The 19,441-nt window shown below is 37.5% G+C and overlaps 1 protein-coding gene across 1 annotated transcript; it reads left to right on the top strand.

Annotated features, from left to right (window-relative positions):
• The first annotated feature begins 9,350 nt into the window (after positions 1–9,350).
• LOC143867441 (uncharacterized) lies at positions 9,351–11,192 on the top strand. Its single transcript, XM_077376087.1, has 2 exons — positions 9,351–9,482; positions 10,935–11,192. The coding sequence occupies exons 1-2, from the start codon at positions 9,363–9,365 to the stop codon at positions 11,190–11,192; spliced, it is 378 nt and encodes a 125-aa protein (XP_077232202.1). The 5' UTR covers positions 9,351–9,362.
• The last annotated feature ends 8,249 nt before the right edge of the window (positions 11,193–19,441 follow it).

Genomic DNA, 19,441 nt, shown 5'->3' with positions numbered 1-19,441 from the left:
GCCATGGAGGTTCTAGTGATGAATCCGATGTGAATCCCTTCGCCAATACTTGTGAAGAAGGTAGGTTGGGAAGGTTCTATCGTGATTTCGACACCGTCAAGATTGACTTGTCGGAGTTCCATGGTCGTCTACAACCCAAAGAGTTTCTTGAATGGCTTAGTGCCATTGAGAAGTTCTTTGATTACAAGGAGACACCTGAAAGCCAACGTGTGAAGCTTGTGGCTACAAGGCTTCGTGGCTACGCTTCAACATGGTGGGATAAGGTTCAAGAGATGAGAATCCGCAAAGGAAAGCGTAAGATCTCTTCTTGGGAGAAAATGAAGTCAAGGCTTAAGGAGAAATTTCTTCCGTTAGATTTTTCCCAAATTATCTTTTCTCAATTCAACAACCTACGCCAAGAATCCAAGAGTGTGTTGGACTACACCGAAGAATTCTACAAACTCATGGCTCGTAATGATATTTAAGAGGGTGAAGATCAACTTGTGGCAAGGTATGTTGATGGTTTGAAGTTTTCCATTCGTGATGAGGTGAAAATGCACGGATCATTGAGCGTCAATGATGCTTATCAACTATCCTTGAAGGTGGAGGCTAAGCTTTTTCGTTGTGGTGCTAAAAAGTATGTGGATGTTTGTAGTCTCTATCCTTCTTCTAAAGGTGAATCTTCACATGGTGGAGGTACAAAGTCAAGGTCCGAATATTTTAACAAAAATTCTACAAAATCAGCCCCTACATATCAAGTTGGAAATCAGCCCAATCGTCCCAACAATTCAAATGCTTGTTTCAAGTGTGGTCAAGTTGGCCATCGTTTCAAAGATTGTCCAAAGAGGCAAGTAGTTGCCTTCGGTGATGAAGAAAATGATGATAATTTTATTGATGATTCAAATCAGCCCATATATGATGAGGATCTTATTGACTATTCAAATCAACCCATATATGATGAGGAAGATGGCATACAAAATGTAGAAATCGAACCTGAAGGAGAAAGTTTGGTGATCCAAAGAGCACTTGCTACACCAAAGGTTGAATCCGATGATGATTGGCTTCGTTCCGATATTTTCAAGACTCGATGCGAATCTCATGACAAGGTTTGCTCCATTGTGATTGATGGTGGGAGTTCTGAGAACATCGTATCTCATAAAATGGTGAACAAGCACAAACTCAAAACCGAACAACATCCAAAGCAGTATCGGATTGCATGGTTCAAGAAAGGAAATGAGAGTAACTTTTTTATTTCCAAGAACGAATTTGATCAAGAGACTAGTGATAATGGTAAATTCAATGCTCTACTTGTTGTTGAAACTAACGAGGAGTATGAGGAACTTCAACGGCAATTCAATGAATTCATCACCAAAGAAATTGTATCCAATTGCATATTAGGTGAACCGATGGATATTGAAGTGATGGGTGAATGGAAAAATATTACATCAATTTTTCACCCAATTACATCGATCCATTTTTATTCGATCCTAGATTGAAGCTCACAGTTGACGTTTATATATTCAAACATGTTCAAAATCTAGACAAGTTATCACTTCTTCATGGAGATTATGAAGCGGAGTTTGATCTTGGGAAGTTTCAATTGATGATCATCCGTCGATACTTCAAGGTTCGAGGGCGAGTTTTCTTGAACGAAGGAAGTTTAGCAAATTTCAAGATCGTGTGGATGCCCCTTTTCAAGTGCTTCAGAAAATTGGGGATAGTGCATTCAAGGTTAAGCTCCCTCCAAATATTAATACTCACCCAATTTCAATGTTAAGACTTGACAACTTATCATGGAGAGCTTGATGAGAACTCATGGGCTAGTTCTTTCTCACCCGGAAATAATGATGCAGTGCCAACATGGTAGCCATGTCATGCCTAGGTGGTTTTGGTGGAGTTCCATGGTGCAGTCCCTCATTAATGTTGCTGGCCTGTTTTGAACCTGATTTTTGAGCTTCTAAATGAAAGAATTATGGAAAGTGGTAAACTACAAAGTTGTAGGTCTCTTTGAGATCTTTCCAACAAGTATTTGTGCTTGAAAATTGGACAAGAGAGTAGAAAGTTATGATAGTTTTGATGGACTGTGTCTGTGGGTTCCCTAAACAGTCAAAGTTAGTGAGTTCCTATGCAATTAATGTTATGTTAGTCCCTAAGCTAGCTAGTGGAGGAGCTTGAACGAATTTGCTTTGGTTTTATTTTATTTAAAGAGTTAGAAACTATCTTGAGAGGGGATTTTGGATGTTGATAAACTTATGTAATTGATGGAATATCAATTGGGTTGAGCTTTGCTCCCATTTTCTTCTTCTTCTCTAAGTTGTGTTCTTGTGTTCTAATTTTCTCCTTCTTCCCTCTTAAGCACCCGCATTAGTGATGGATCCATTTAACACAATTGAAAGCTTTCTTGTTTAATATTCTATGTATTAATCGAGTTTGTAGAAGTGCAATTCTTGGCTAACATCATGGATGCCATGGTTAATCCTTGGTTGATTTTCCACTCATGTATATATAAAGATGCACTATAGTTGAAACGGGGGATGAAACCCTATTCCTCTATCTATAACTAGAGAAATACATAACAAGAAGAAAAAGTATGAAGACAATTGTGTTAAGGTTGCTACAAAAAGCGGATCTTTGGATCCTCTTCATTCTCTCCCTCAACGTTGCCCTAGCCATGGAGAGGGTTTTCCTAGGGTTTTGGGAAACATAAAAAGGGATTATTTTACTTAGAGATTGGGAGATTGGAGAAGGTTTGCAGAGAAACATTTTCTTTTCAAGTAAAGCGGCCTCAGTGCTGAAAAGTTGAGGCGATTGGGGGGTGAAACCCTAGTGCTGAAAAGGGCGCCTCTCCGAATCGACTATAATCCCTCCAATCTCGTGATATTCTCACCACAAATCCGGAGTAGTAAGTTTCAGAAACCCTAAATTCCCTATTTCCTAAGACTTCGTCAACTATGTTAGGGTTTGTTCTCTGCTTCTGTACTTTGTATTGAGCTACTGAGGGTTTTAGGGTTCTTAAGTTTACTTCCATTCCAGAAAGTTGATTTTAGGGTTCTTATGTCTCTGATTTCTCTTATCATCTTCTCATTTCAGTTGGTAGATACTCTCATGTCTACTCCATAGCTCTTTTTTCAATTCATTACTTATGGAGGAAGATGACAGTGACCCCCCTAGTCATCCTCTCCCCCAACACTTTCTATAGCTCAACTCATTAGACATAAGATCCAATCTACCAACCCCCCAGTGTTAAGTGAAAGGATGTAGAAGCTGAAGGAGATAGATAACGAAGGAAAACGAGAAGAACTGTATAGAACCTGAAGGAGATAGATAATGAAGGAAAACGAGAAGAACTGCTAACAACCCCACCAGAAATGTCATTACAAGAAAAAATGGAATTGTTGAAAGAGATTGAGAGCTCAATGTCACTCCATCTCAAAACAATCCCCTAAATGAATTAGAAAGCATCTCTTCTAAGATAAGAAGGAAGCAGGAACTAGTCAAAAAAAATTATCCAGGAAGATATTGAGGAAGATGAGATCGTCTTCACACCCCAAGCTTCAAACATGGTAGTAGTAACCATGGCCGGAAATTTTTCAATGAATATCACCTTCAAATCTGGTAAGAAGAATCTTCACACTTTGGTGAAAGAGCAGATTTCTATCCCTCCAGGCCAGCTTTTAACTATATACTAGAAGGAAATGCAGAAATCAGCAAAACTAAGGCAGGCAGATGTTTCAAAGGAATTGAAATCCTATAGGGCAACCCAAGAGGGGGGTGAATTGGGTAATTTAAAAAAATTCTTAACCTACAAGGGAGTTTGAAATTAATCCAAGGTTGTTCTAACCCTTGTTCAATTAATATTACAAATAAAAGAAAGATATTACAAAACACCACAAAGAGAGAGATGAAGAGTGAGGAGACCACACAACGGTATATAGTGGTTCGGTCACAAACGGACCTACTCCACTACCCAAGTACTTGGTCTTTTCTTGGAATTTTCCTTTGCTATTGTGAGATTCCACACGCCGAATCTGCAGGCTTTACAATAAATGCCACCTACAAAGGGAACAAACCTTCTTTGCAAGAACCGCCTCGAAGGACGTTAACCCTCTTTCACACCGCCTCGAAAGGTATAACTCCTCTCCGTAAATACAAGAAATAAAACTAAAGAAGAAAGCTCCCAAAGCCTAGTAAAAGCGAGTACACAACACTCAAAGCTCACAATCACTCCTAAAGATTACAAATCAATGCTCTTTGGAATGCCTCTTGACAAGAAGTAAATGCACAAGAGAAAGAAGAAGAATCCTTTTTGATTTCAAGAGTAAAAGCTCTAGGGCTTCATAAATGATCTTTCAAAAGGCCCTTTAGAAGGTCTGAGTGGTTTTACCCAAACCAGATGAAAGAAACATGGTATTCGAATGATCTTTGGCAATTTCAATGGGGGCTGCAACCAGGAGCCGCTTAACTCTATCCTCACAGCTAGAAAAAATTTCCTTCTCTTCTACCATGTGTTGTTGGAAGAAAGACTTTGCTTTCTTTCTGCTTTTCTTATTCTTCTCTTTCTTACTGGATGAGGAGTTAGATTCATTAGAAGAAGGAGACTGAGATAGCTCAGCATCAATAAGCTTGAAGATTTCTGTTTTCTCTTTCACGGATAAAGAGTCATCGATGCCTTTAGATTGCACAAGCTGAGAAGTTTTTCACTGGGAGTGACATTGTTCAGCTTGTCGAGGACGAATTGAATGAAGGATAATGTTGAAGTTTCTCATCAAATTGCTCGGGTAAGATGTAACTCAGTGACCCTTCTTCATTTGATCTTTTTGCCAATGATTCCAAAAGAACAGATTTCCCCACAGAGGAAGCATCCAAGAAAGGAGTTGGTTCCACCAATGGAGCAGGATTTCCATTTTCCACCAAAGTTCCTCTTTCCTTGAGTGGAACTTGCTGAAGTCCAGGAGACCAATCCTTATTTAGGTTGGCAAAGGAGACGGCGATGGGAATCTGCATCTGAAGCTTCTTCCTCCGAATCTGAGAGTAGCTTAGCAACTGGTGTTCCATGATCTTCTTCAGAGGATTCAGAGTGTAGATGGGACCTCACAAGGGTAGCTACCACCAGATTTTTCGTGTGTAGAACTGAACAGAACTTGAACTAGAACTGAACAGAACTTGAACAGAGCTAATATTGAACAAAAGCTAAATCTAAAAAATCTAAACCAAACATAAAACCAGGGCTTAACTAAGTGAAACCAGTGAGAAGCAGAAGATGAAGGCTAACCCATTTCACATCTTATTTGCAGATGACATGCCCATGTTTATTGCACGGTCTTTTGACAGGTTCTGAATCAATAGACAAACAATTCGGTAGAGAAAAACTAGTGGGTCGTAGATTACATCCCACTATAGCTAATTAGAAAACAGAAGCAAAAAGCATTCTTATGCTAGCCAAATGGAAAAATGTAATTGATGAGTGCACTATTTCAATGAGCCTTAAAATAAAATCTGAATGGCATGTAAGTCAATTATATTAAAAGCATAAGAAACTAAAAACCAATTTATTGAAAGATTAGAGGTTGGAATAATTAGCACATAATAGCACTTATATCTGAAATTGTAGAATTCCTTGACTTACAAATCTGCAACAGTGTTGTAAGCATATTAAGCTTCTCCAATCAAAGAGATGATGCCTATTTTTGCAACAGCTAGATAAAAAAATCAAAACATCCAACCCTAACATATAACCAAAAAACCCTTCTTCACCTATACTTTCAAAGAAAACCATTCAAGAAAAAACCTTCCACCAATCAAATCGATTTCCCAGAAATCAAGAATAAGACTATAAATTATTATTAAAACAAGAATTCGACAATAAATTATAAGAAAATTGTTTGATAGAATGAAATATAGATCAATCTAGTATGTCAATATCCTAGGGCAAGAGTAGTGCAAAAATGCCAGATAAAACATGAATCCAATGAGAAAAATGCCAAAAAGTGAATGCAATGCCAATTATCATCATAAAATCCCCAATCTAGGTAATATTAGGGCAAATAATTCAAAGCAAAAATAGAACTAAAATGCATTGAAAGGAAATAATGCAGATCTGCTAAGTAAGATACGCTATTGAAAGATTAAAATTCTAATACAGGGCAATATTAGGGTAAATTTTCAATGTAAAACCTAGCATACCTCTTGCAGATTGATGCAACCAGCACTAGCAAGAATCCAGCCAATAAGATATCGGAGAAAAGTCAAGAGAGCAACCTTCGGAAAACAGTTCTAAAATCCGATGTAAATATTAGAACGGTTTTTCAATGCCCGCCGGACCACTCTTCTTCGGTCGGATTTTCCTCCGAGGTCATAGTGCCACCAATCCGTTATTTTTCTCTTTTAAATTTTTTAAAATGACAAAATTTCGCACAGCCCTCTCTCTCTCTCTCTCTCTTCACGGTTCATTCTCACGGTAGTAGTAGTACTACAGGGGTGCAACTTGGGCGGGCTCAACCCGAACCCGACTGGTTCAACCCGGCAAAAAGTCGGATCGGTTCGTGTTCGGGTTCGGGTTTCTCAACCCGGGTTGAGTTCGGGTCGGGTTCGGGTTCGGGTTTCTCAACCCGGGTTGAGTTCGGGTCGGGTTCGAATTGAGGGCTTTGGCAACCCGACCCGAGTGAACCTGACATTTTTAATATTTTTTATTTTTTAAGGTTAAAATCTCGGGTTGGGTCAGGTTGAACTCGGGTTCGGGTTGAACAAAAAGGGTTCCTCAGGTCGAGTCAGGTTGAATCTCGTTGGGTTGGAACTCAGGTCGGGTCGAGTTGAGCAAATTGTTGTTCGGATCGGGTGGCCGAGCCGGATGGACCCACAGGTGCCCATAAAAACACAAATGAACAAGATTTTATATGGTGTAAGCCCTTATAGGCCCATATCTTTCAAAAAGTACTGTATTGACCACATAATAGGATGGATGATCTAAACCGCACACAGTAAATAGGTCACCCACCAAAAATCATTTCCATAGGATGATCCTAGCCCTCCGATCTACGGAGGTTTCCACAAATAATAATATGCAATTCCTCCATGCTACGATCATCCTATGGACATGATCTTTTGAACACAACCTATTTACGTTATGGCCCACCACATGGATGGTTTGGATCATCCTATTGTAGTGTGGGAATAAAAATAGAAAAAAAAATCGGGTGACCCACGGGTCTACCCGGCTGTACGGGTGGGGTCCAATTCCCATTCAATAAGGTGATTGCCTTAACCATATATTGGGTGCAAACTTTAGAAAGTTTCATATTTGTATCAGCATATGGTTTCTGGCATTGTTTGAAAGTGATTTGCTAGGCATCTAGTAACAATCCCAAAGTTATCCAAGTTTGTTCCCCTCCTTCCCATGGGATTGTCAAACTTAATTTTGATGGCTCAAGTTTGGGGAATCAGAGGCCTGAGGAGATTGGAGGTCTTTGAAGAATGAAGTAGTAATATGGGCTTTCAGTGGCCCTATAGGTGTGGCTAATGTTACGTGCAACTTAGGGATGGGTTTGGTTGTTGCTACTTTTTAGGAAATTAAAAAAAGATTGAATATTTATTGTTACTAGGATAAGCTATGGTGGAACGTTGTGGTAGGATAGGATGTTTGCACATAATCTTAGTTTCCTATTTTGTAGGTTTTATTCCTACTTTGTTGGTAGTTAGGAGAGTCATTATAAGGTGGATTGTAATTGATGTTTTTTGCTTAATAAATGAAAAACTTGTTCCAAAACGTGTCTTGTGCACAAAGGAGGATTGATCCTTCCCTCGAAGTGGATCAAGAGGCCGATCTTCCCTTTAAGAAGATCAATCGCGTTGCGAATCGATCTAGATTCGTAAAAAGTTGTATCAGAGCCATCGATCTTTCACCATGGGAATCCATACATGAAGATCTGGAAAAGATTAAAGCACCAGTTTTGAAAATGGTAGAAGGACAACAACTATTTGTAGAAGGCTTGAAAAAAAATCAACATGACGATTGAGAAGCCCTACACGATGAAAAAGAGACGTCGAAATAGAAAAATAGGGGAAAAGAAGGGAGAAAGAATGAAAATAGAAGGAAAGAAAAATGCAAAAAAGAAGCGTCGTCAATTTCGGCAAAGTCGTCGCCCCTCTTGACCTATACACCATCAAGAAGATTCCCATCCATGACCATTCCTACGCCAAAATCGTAGTTGTTCCAAACAAGCATGACGATTGAGCTTTGATGAAAAACACGATCAGATCGACTTGAAAATGAAGCTTCCTCAACACTTGGTGACTAATCGCAAGACAAAGAGAAGAAAGGCAGCGACGAAAGAAAAAAGAAAAAGAGAAGAGGGAATAATTTAGAAAGGTTCTGCGCAAATCTTTCGCGGCCAACGGTTAATTCCAACCTTGAGCACATGATTGATTCCAAGAGGGGTGGAATGCGACGTGCAACTTAGGGATGGGTTTGGTTGTTGCTACTTTTTAGGAAATTAAAAAAAGATTGAATATTTATTATTACTAGGATAAGGTATGGTGGAACGTTCTGGTAGGATAGGATGTTTGCACGTAGCTACTAACACTAATGAGGCGGAAGTCTCAATGTAATTAGGTGGCTAAGAGGCTCGCGTACTGCTCCTTGGAAATTCGGCGCTCTAGAGTTGGATCTTCTTTGATCTCCTTCATCCTCGTCAGAGTTCCACGAATGCAGAGGCTGGCAAACTCGCTAGAGAGGGTGTATTTAGGCATAATATTGAGCTTTTTTATTTTCTTCATCCCTAGTAGCTATGATTTCCGTAATTTTATCTTGATCTTGTTCCTTTATTTTGTACTCTTTGGCACCTCCTCTGTCTAGCCTTCAATGAATTTTCACTTGCCATTCAAAAAAAAGAGAATTTATATGATGGGTGGCCGTGAAAACACGTGAAGTCTAAAAAAACTTGGTACGTCCCACTTTTTTTTATGATCCAAGCCGTTCATCTGTTTGGGCACAACATAAATAGGTTGTGCCTAAAAAATCATTTCCATAAGATGATCCTAACCCTCCGATCTATAGAAGTTTCCATAAATTGGAAATCTCCATATTCAGATCGGTTCAGATTGGAGGGTTAGGATAATCCTATGGAAATGATTTTTTGGGAACAACCTATTTACGTTGTGTCCAAGCAGATGAACGGTTTGGATCATAAAAAAAGTGGGCCGCACCTACTTTTTTTAGACTTCACGTGTTTTCACGGCTACCTACCCATCATATAAATTCTCCAAAAAAAAAACAAGGAAAGGGGTGCTAGTATCAAAACATACGATGGTGAGAGTATCATTTCCTAGTCCTTTTTAGTTAAATTCAGCCTAATCTCTTGTCTCTTTACCTACGCCACCTCTTCCCAATGACGCCGCCAAGGTTGCTCAGTTTCTTACACCGGAACTACCGGACGGTCCGAGAAGGGTATTTGGTTCAAGCCTTGCAATCGGAGCTCAAACACGAGAAATCTTCTAACCCTTTTCAGGTAATATAAAAAAAGCAAAACCCAACTTTAGAATTCTCAGAAACCCTACAAAATTGAGCCTCATCTCTTAAACTCTTCAAGAAAATTGCATTTGTAGAAAACCTAATAACAGTCTCTCCATTCATAAGAACTCTGCAAATCCAGATCTCTTTCAATGGAGACTATACTTTCAAAGTGATTGGAACTAGTATTTTGGTGCTTGAGTTCCTCATGGTGATGGTTAATGCCATGTTTTTATCTCATTATTCTATGAGAAAAATAAAGAAAAAAAGAAGAGGAGAGTTTCAAAATGTCCAACACATACTCTGGGTCTATGGTGTTCAACTCAGGATTTAATGGGATTGGTCATTATTACCCACTAGGCAGATCTGCATCTATAGCACAACTAAGGCTTTTATTTTTATTTTTAGCACACCTTAGTTTTGCGTCATCTAATTCGACAGTGATCATTTCACTGTAGTTTGTGATCCAATTTAGATGTTGTACACTGGATTATTCATTAACAAAAAAATTGATTAGTTCTATTGTGGGGAATTTCCATTCTTCATTGAAACTCTGTCATCTAGTTCCTCTGCTGATAATTTCATTTGAATGGAAAGTGAGAACTTTCAAGAGCAAAACATTAACTAGTATACAACTTGATTCTGCTATTACTATTGCTATTGCAGGCATTTTCTATTATTATTCTCTCTAACCCTCTAACTAGACCTATGGACAAGGCTTGTTTAGTGATTCCTGATTTGCGCCAGCCATTTGGTCGCTTTATTAGTAATGCCTCAGTTTGCTGGCCCAATTTCCCATCTCAACTCAACAATCTCCAAAGAATGGTTAGGGGATAATCATTTAAAAAGAAGAAGAAGAATAGTTAGAGGATTTACTGGATGCAACTTCATTTTATGTGACCCTACAAAATCATCTTTAGTAACATGAGTAAATAGCTATGATCTGTGGACACGGACACAAGTGTCGCGTGTAGACACAGACACAAGTGTCACGTGTCGACACAGACACCAAGTGTCGGACACGGCAAACCCCCAAACTTTAGAAACGGGGACACGGCTAAAATAGAAAGTATATGTAATAATGATTTGTGGATATGGATTCGTGTGTCCAGTTTTGACATGGATACGAGTTGTCTAAATGACGTAAACAGAATATTCAATAAAAATCAGAATGTCACACTTGACACGGTACAAAAATATGTCCACACACCCACATTAAGTCTAACACTTACAGCAATATAAGTAAAAATGTCCAAAGGAGTGTCGACACGTGTGGACGCGTGTCGTGTCGGACACGACATGACACGTGAGTCGGCAATAAATTCGAAGTGTCGGCCAAATCATAGGTAAATAGGTATATCTGTTCAGAATTAATAAGTTAATAGGTACATATCTTCAGAATTAATGAGCCTTCCAAATACTATAATCCTGAATTTTGTATGCTCTGCAGAACCATGAAAGTGGCTCTTTGGGGGATTTTGTTTTGGATTGGGATGCCTCTCATTCCCAAGATGTTGTCTTAAGAAGATATAGTCCTGGAGAAGAGATTGCTGTGTCCTCTTTGTTGGGTTTTGGAAGTTTTGAAGAAAATAGTTTGTTACCAAGAAAAGCTTTGATGAAGGTCTGCATAGTGAAGCCTGGATTAAGCCCTGTCTTGCAGTTTGATTGCGATATTTTCAGCCGAGAACATCTTGATGCAGTCAACTAACATGATTTTGGTCACGGACATCCCATGCGATAAAGAACAAAAAAAAATCAGCAGCTTATATTTTATTACTATAATCCTAAAGGAAGCTTATAGATCAAGGGCTTAGGATTATCCGTCGAAAATAATCTCAACGGCTTTCAACCTTAGTTGTGAACGTTGTTTGGATTAACGGATCTGATTACATACATGGCGCAAATAGGTCCAAAGACTGATTCTTACGAAAAAGCGACTTTTAGCAATGGAATTGTTGGTTTCATTCAAATAATCCATCATAGATAATTTGAAAATCATTTCAAGTGATGATAAATAACTGCCTAATCATGCCTTCTCTTGTTACATGCACGTGTTTTAAATCTGGTATTGTGAATTGATGCACTGTGTTTAGCCAAAATCACTCAAATATCACTTTACTGTTATGTTCTTTAAATGGTCAAATAGCACCTGATTTTATTCTCCTTTAAACCAATGAGCTTCTCACATATTGGTTAAGATAGCGTGAAATACCCCAAAACGATTTAACGTTTCTGGAGGGGTATTTTAGTCATTTTAATTAATGAAATTAATTAAATTAAATGCTAATTTTCGTCCAAAAATTAGAGGAAAAATAGGATGACCTAGTTTGAGTCAATTAGGGCTTCTAAAGGCTACTAAATAAAGGACTCATAGAGGGGAAACTATAAATACACTCTTTTAAGCCACAAAGTTGCAAAAATCTAACCCTAGGAAGAGAGGAAACGTAGAGAGAGAGATTGGAGTCTTGGAGGAAGAAGAGCGTAAGGAATTCTTGAGGAAATCACCAACGAAAGGTATGTAGAATTTAATTTTATAATTAATTCTATTCTCCACCGAGATCCAAGATCTCTTGAGGAGAAGATTAAAAGTTTAATCTAGGGTTTGTTGGATTTGAAACGACAACCATAGATTCGAGGTGGAAATCTTGTATTCCTCGAGTAAAGAATCATAGATTAAGGTTGTGGGAATTGATTTCCTGAAGATTTTCACGACTTTCCGCGTTTGATGCCCTAATTGATTGAGGAAATCAAGAGGGAATTTATTAAGATATTTTAATATGCTTAAAGGAAGGAGAAAAGAGGGTTTTATGGTAGAAAATCAAAGGAAACTCGTGTTCTTGCACGGATTTATTAAGGTATTATGTACTGAGTTTTTCAGCTGACTGTAGTTATATAACATTTTCAGGTCTTGACCGTCGTGAAGGAAACAAGGAATAGGACGCTTACCTTGGGATTGGACTTTGACTCAGAGAACTAGTTTAGTTGTTTCCAGTTCATTAGGAAGTGAGTGCTTTGAAGAAGATGCAAAGACCATATTTATTTTGCTTTGACTCTTGGGAGAGAGATGAGATTTGATTTGACACTGATGGGTCCGCATTAATTGAACTTTGATATTTAGTTATGAATCGCTAGGTTATTTCTGTTATTGCTATGTAGCCTTGTACATTTGTGGGATTCGTCTTGCAGGTGTATAGCGCTGTCATGTCCTACATCCAGGGTGGGGGCTTGGGGCGTGACAGGATCAGAACGATCCATCGCTTGGATCGATGTTTCCGGGAAATGTTTGGATCAATGTTTCCGGGAAATGTTTCTTCCTTGTAGTGTTCATCAACCAATTGCAGAAGAAAAAAGGAGAAACGCAGCCCCCAACTTCCAATAAACGGGTCCGTATCTCCCAAGAAGAAGAGGATGAAATCCCAGCCGTTGATGTTGCGTGTATAGTAAAGCTAGATTTTAACTTTATAGGAATGAAGCTGAATGAGGAGAGTGTAGATTATAAGAAGATTAAGAATATATTTATGAAGGGGATGAGGGAAATGGATAAAAAGACGAAGGTGGTCGCTATCCATTGCTGCTTGTATGAGGAGGCCAAGAGGATAGAAAGGTTGCAGGAATTTCGGAGATATATGAGGTTGACTGAGTTACTTCGTGGGGATGCTAATGTTGCTTATGGATGGTATGGTGGATCGCCACAAGCTGTGAAGAATTTTATTTTGCATGGTTTTGGAGAGCTGGAATATGGAATATTGCATGGTGGGTCCTCTTCCAAAGTTGGAGCCTATCTATATCATGAACACTATTCTCATGTTGCCAAACCCTAATTTTTTTTTTAACTAGGAAGCTTTCTTTGGGGAAGTGACATATTTGCCCCCACTTTCTTCCCGGGACCACCCCTTTAGTGCATTTATGAACACATTTTTACTCTAGAAAGTGTGGCCCAGGGAAGAACAAGGTGTGAATATATCATTTTCAGATTTTAAATTTAGTATATCTGTGGGGCCACATTTTGTTGATCCAAACTATTCACATGCTGGGCCCAAACATCTTCACCATCGAATAGATCAATTTCTATTGAAACCATCGATTTTCTGAGGCAAGGCCCATTCATAGTAAAGCCTAGATGAACGGTTTGGACCATGAAAACAATGGCGGATCCCACTTCCCATTCATATCATTCTTTAGAATACTATTACATGCAGCCATGGCATGATTCATATTTTAATGGTAAGTTCATTTTAATGAGATTGGGAATGTTTAAATATTCATTATTATTTCTCCATACCGATCCAATTTTTGGCATTCTCCTTATTCTATAATAGAGGGCTAGGATCGTCTAATGTGGGAGATTCCTTGAGGGATGGTCCATCATCCATAATGACGCCAATTAGATATAAAAGAATTGGATCGGACCATCGAATGAAAATACATAAATCTTGCCCACTATAAGAAATGCGCACATTGGCGACGGACAAAATCCTTCGCCAAAAGACAAAAAATCGTCGCTATATACACTACAATGAACAAATATTCATAACAATATATGGCGTCCTAATGACCCTGTTTGGATTGCAAGAAAATCATTTTTGAAAGAAATTTTTCTCTTAACTTTTTTTCTTTTCACGATTTAGAGCGAAATAATGTGATTATTGTTAATTTATACGGCTATTATTATAAATACAAAGCCCCTCTATGTAAAAATTGAATAGTATTGGTTCAAGTTATATCTATTCATGTATAAAACAAATAAGAAATTTTAGAAATATTTTCCTTTCCAAACTTTTCCACACAATTCCTGCAATCCAAACAGGCCTAAGGGCATGTTTGGGAAAATATTTCTCTTGAAAATGCACAGTCCAAGATTTGCTTAAGAATTTTAACGAAGATTTTAAAATATCAATCAAAGTTTTACTGTCTGCTTCAAACCAAATGTTAGATAGGCAAAATACTTTACAGTACCTCAGCCCATCTAACATACTTCTAGTCTATGCTTGCAAGTTATTGTCATTATAATAAATGTGAGAAAAATCAAATAAAATCTTATAATTTATGGTTTCTTATAATTCGTCCTTCACGTAATAAACCGGGATTGAATTTGAAGGTACCATCCATGCTCAATTTGAACTCCTTCTTAGGCTTAATCCACTTCACCTAACACATTCTTATTTATCATGTTAATATCCTTTCTTCACTCCTTTCTCCCTCCATTTTGTCTTCCTCAGAGCGATTGCAATAGATTTTCATCATTCTCATACCAGTCTTTCACTAAATGTAGAGGACATATACTCTAGCTGTCAAGATCCTTTCGAAAATATACACTCAATTCATCACCTTTCTCCCCAAAAATGTGTTTGAATTCGTCTTTCCCCTTTTCTATCTCCTTTCTCCCTTTCGTTTCAAATTTTGGATTGAAAATCAGCTTTCTCCCCAAAATGTGTATGATTTTCCCTTTGTCACCTCCTTATGGATTAAACATCAGTACTCCATTCATATTTCCTATGATTTCCTCTTTTCTCTATATTTTCCCTCTTTATCCTCTCCATTCCCCTTGCTTGAGTGGTTGTGATGTTGGCAAAAACATGGTTTAGATAGGGATGAACATGGAGAGAGATGAACAACATTAATGGAGCAGACGATATTAATGGGTCTCATAAAAGGATTTTAAAGTTTAGTAGGTCGGAGAGAGTGATGCCTAGGTTGTTCCCACAAGGATCTGAAAACATTCTTGGAACCGGTGCTTGCTGGAAGGATTTTGACAGAAGAGGACTACCGGAGATCGAGGTGACAAACTGCAGGGGTTTTTTGGCAAACCTTACTATCCTGCGAGAGAGAAAGAGAGTGGGGTTGCTATCAAACAACCAGTTACTCCAAAACCTTAAGCTGTTGGAAAGGCATTTTTTATTCTTTTATACTTTAACACTCCCCCTCACATGTGACCCCACTTTCTTTGGGTTGGCCTACACATGGCACATGTGGCCCCACTTTTTTGGTTGACCATTGCTTGTGGATTTTTGACAACAAGCTAGGAAGCTTGAACTCAGGACCTTTGCACTTATACCATGTCAAACAACTAGTTTTCCAAAAGCTTAAGCTGTTGGAGAAGGCATTTTTTTCTTTTATACTTCAACAGTTGCAACCAAAACCATAGAATTAAAAAAGTAGAAAAAAAATTGATAAAGAAGCTTCCAAGAAAGTTTTATTTTACAAAATTTCCTTTTCGATAGATCCAAACGTGCCCTAAATACATTCAATGATGTATTTGATGTTTCGAGATCTGTCGCAAATTATTACGAAATGGGGACGGATAAACTCTGTTGCTAAATAGAAAATAGAAAATATAATATATAATATAAATTTTGTTTTGGCATCGGATGACAAAAAGCCATCACCAATGGTATGCTATTCGCAACGGATTTTTTTTAACCGTCTCCATAATGTGTTTTTAACGGCGGAATGATATCAACAGTTAGTTTTCCATTACTATATTGTGTTTTTCTCGTTGTGGTGGCATGATTCCTATTTTAAAGGAAGTTCAATATGATGAGATAAAAAAGGTTTACATATCGCATAATATCTTCCAAATTTTCAACTTATATATATTGGTTTTTTCTATGATTTAGCCTACACTTTGAATTTATTCTTGACACACATGTCCACACATGTTCGACACGACACTTGTGTCCACACTTGTCGACACTCATTTTAACACTTTAAATGTGTTCCTATAAGGTTCAGACTTAACGTGGGTCTGTCAACAAGTTTTTGTACTATGTCAATTGTGGCATTCTAGTTTATTATTGAATATATTGCCTCTTTTACTATGAACTCTTCTTTTATTATATTCTCTTCTTTTAGCTCCTCTTTAACTAATATTTGTTGTTATATCCCTTCCCGTAAACATAAAACCCTAAACAAACTCTCATTCAAATATTATATTCAATGTATCCTATTGGTCTCCCTTTCTCACTGCACATAAGTGACTGAGGAGAACTATATTGAATTGATGAATTTGTTGTTATTTGTTTATCTCACATTTATTTTAGATTATAGTTGACTAATCCTAAGATTTATTAGTTGGTTAAACGAATACCGTATTTATATTGTTGCAAATTATGGTAGTAATCAATAGTTTTATATGTATGTGTGTGCATGGGTGTGTCACAATTTCTAGATTTTTGGGGTTTGCCTTGTCAGACACTTAGTATCCGTGTTGAAGCTTTACACACATAGTTGCAAATTATGGTAGCAATCAATAGTAATTGTATTTAGGTTTGTATTTCTCTTAAAATTCCCCTTTTTCTATGTTTAAAAATCTTTTTTTCTGACTTCATTAGTGTTATAAAGTCCTTTTACTTTAATATTTGATCTGTTGCAAATGAAATTTTGCATAATTTTCCTACTGTTTTATGCCAATTCAAACACAGAAAGATTCAAAACTTTGTAATTGTCCAATTATATAATCTTACATGAATACACCAAAATACTTGCAAATAGATAAAAGCATTGTGTTTTATGTCTAATTGTTCAGCTAAAGACATAATCTATAATTGTTTTGTAGTGCATCTTAGTCAGAACCAGACATTGACAACGAATTTCATTTGGTTCTCTGCAATGTTATTATGGGATATATGGAGCAAATCTCAGAAGGTTCCGATCAATTTGGACCCAACAGTGCAAGCTTCGACAATAGCGTTGATGCCTTGTCTGGAAGACCAACATGAGAACCCACATTCTCCCTAGATATGTTGTGAGCTTCACAGTATCAAAACTGTCTCAAGGTAGATTTTCTGAACAAATTCTGTCAAAAAACTAATTACTCCAAAAGCTTTGGCCGTTGGAGTTGGTGTTATTTAAACTTTTATACTAACAGTCCCCCTCACGTGTGACCCATCTTTTTTGGGTTGGCCTATTGGTGGCACACTGCGCCTCTTTTGGGTTGGCTATTACGTGTGGATTTTTAATACCAAGTGTAGACACCCTCATTTTGCTACACTTTATCCAACAATAACCTAATATATTGATCCGTGGAATTTCATTGGTAAAGTATGCATCCTCAAATTTTCTGAAAACCGAAATGATAAAGAGATGTACCTGGTGAGATGATTAGATCCGAAAAATTGAAAAATACCCTGATTGGTGAATTTAGTGTGTTAAATTCATGTGAGAGCCCCTCTATCATGGATTTATATGTTTTAGGTCATTAATATCTCGATCTGACTTTACGGATCATCAATCGGGACAAAATAAGCTAGGGTCACTTCACAGCCCGGGACCTGATTCCATTCCGAGACCCGATTTCCGTAAATCGTTAGATCAAGGGCAGATCTTAACCTGGGTGTCTTTCCTTACTAAGAATTTGTGATCATTTAGTCAAAATAGGATCGATCAAGGTTAATCTCAAATTCAGATTAAACATTGTGTCACTTAATTGAGCAAAAACCCAGTGAAAAATCACGGATCAATGTGGGTGAACGAGAGCCGTCGAAATAATTTAACCAAATTATCAACAACAGTGCTTTCAGTACTTTAATTGTTGTCAAAATTCATATTTCAAAGGTTAGGATCATTCATCAAAAATTGATTAAGTTGGTTGGATCAATCGAATCGTCAATTTGATCAACGGTTGGAAAAACGATTCGCTGTTAAAACCCGACGGCTCGCATTGGTCAAAAATTCTGAAAATAATATTTCTATGGCAACATTGGGCTTAAATGAAAGATTAAAAAATCAACGATTTTAATGGCGAAAGAATTATCGAAATCGGACTTCAAAATCTCCTGAAAACCGCGTTTCTCGATTTTTACATTCAAAATATTTGAAAAATCTTTTACAAGATTCTAGGAGATTTGGAGGCATCATCTCGTCCATTCTTTCGATCGAAATTGATCTCAACCACCCAATTTTATTCCATATCATTGCAAAGATTTCAGGATATTTGGAGACCCGATCTCGCCCGTTCTTTCGATCACATGGAGATTGCAGTTAATCGCAACCATCCAAATCATTGCCATTCTCTACAAAGGCAACCAAATTGGACATTTCCCTTACCTTGAAATTTGCTTCCAAAATCTACAAAGATTCCAAGGACAAATGGCATCATCTTGGACCTTGAATTGTTCCTAAATCTTTAGTACTTGATCCTGGCCGCATAAGTGCCTGCCATTTTTAACATAGCCATGGCTTAAATGGAAGATGCCAAAGAAGAGGGAGAATATTCTAGAAAAATCCGATCTTGGCCGTTCTTTCCCCTTCCTTTTTCCATCACTCAATCTCCACCCTACACCTCTAGACCCTAAAGATGGCAACCTGGCTCATCCCTCACCTATAAATACCCATGCTCTCTTCTTTCAAAAAAGGAGAAAAAAAGAGGAAGAAGACTCAAAGAAAACTACTAGAGAAATCCTCCATATCCCCGCCTTCAAATCTTGTCTTATTCAAAGGATACCCAAAATCTCCATCACAGGTAGGTGCACTATTCTCAGATTTTTTCAGGATTGTTTGATATTTTTTTATGTATTTTTGCACGAGTTTTAGCATTTAATTGAATTTAATTCAATATTATATGTGTGTGCTCAAAATCACGATCTACATGAGTGTTTCAATTCCGATTCGTCCCGAAATTTAATACACGGATCTATTTAAATAGACTAAAATAACCATCGGATTGGATCGGACATTGAATCAAAGGATTTCGAAAATTTGAGTGATGAGTGGAATTTTATTTAAAATAATGGCTGAGAAATTACAAAATTCGAAAAAATAGCCATCTCAGGATGATCTATTTTTTGGAATTTAAAATTTTTCTTGTGTTCATCATATCAGAACAAGATTAAAGGACGTTTTCCGGAGATGTAATTTTCTCGAAAATCGTGTTTTAAAAATAGAAAACTCTTCAAAAATATCTTTTGACGAAGAAAAATAAATTATATACTAAACGGATTCGAAAATTAATGGAATTTC

Source organism: Tasmannia lanceolata, unplaced genomic scaffold (genome assembly GCF_043159265.1).
Source record: "Tasmannia lanceolata isolate RefF3 unplaced genomic scaffold, GAP_Taslan_0.1 ptg000240l, whole genome shotgun sequence".
NCBI lineage: Eukaryota > Viridiplantae > Streptophyta > Magnoliopsida > Canellales > Winteraceae > Tasmannia > Tasmannia lanceolata.
The sequence above is the reverse complement of the archived record's forward strand: the minus strand, read 5'-3'. Positions and strand labels throughout refer to the sequence as shown.

Bases quoted from the DNA above. Each gene is read 5' to 3' on its own strand.
- LOC143867441 (XM_077376087.1), top strand. From the start codon at position 9,363: ATGACGCCGCCAAGGTTGCTCAGTTTCTTACACCGGAACTACCGGACG. The intron at 9,483-10,934 runs GTAATATAAAAA...TATGCTCTGCAG, and splicing joins AATCTTCTAACCCTTTTCAG to AACCATGAAAGTGGCTCTTT.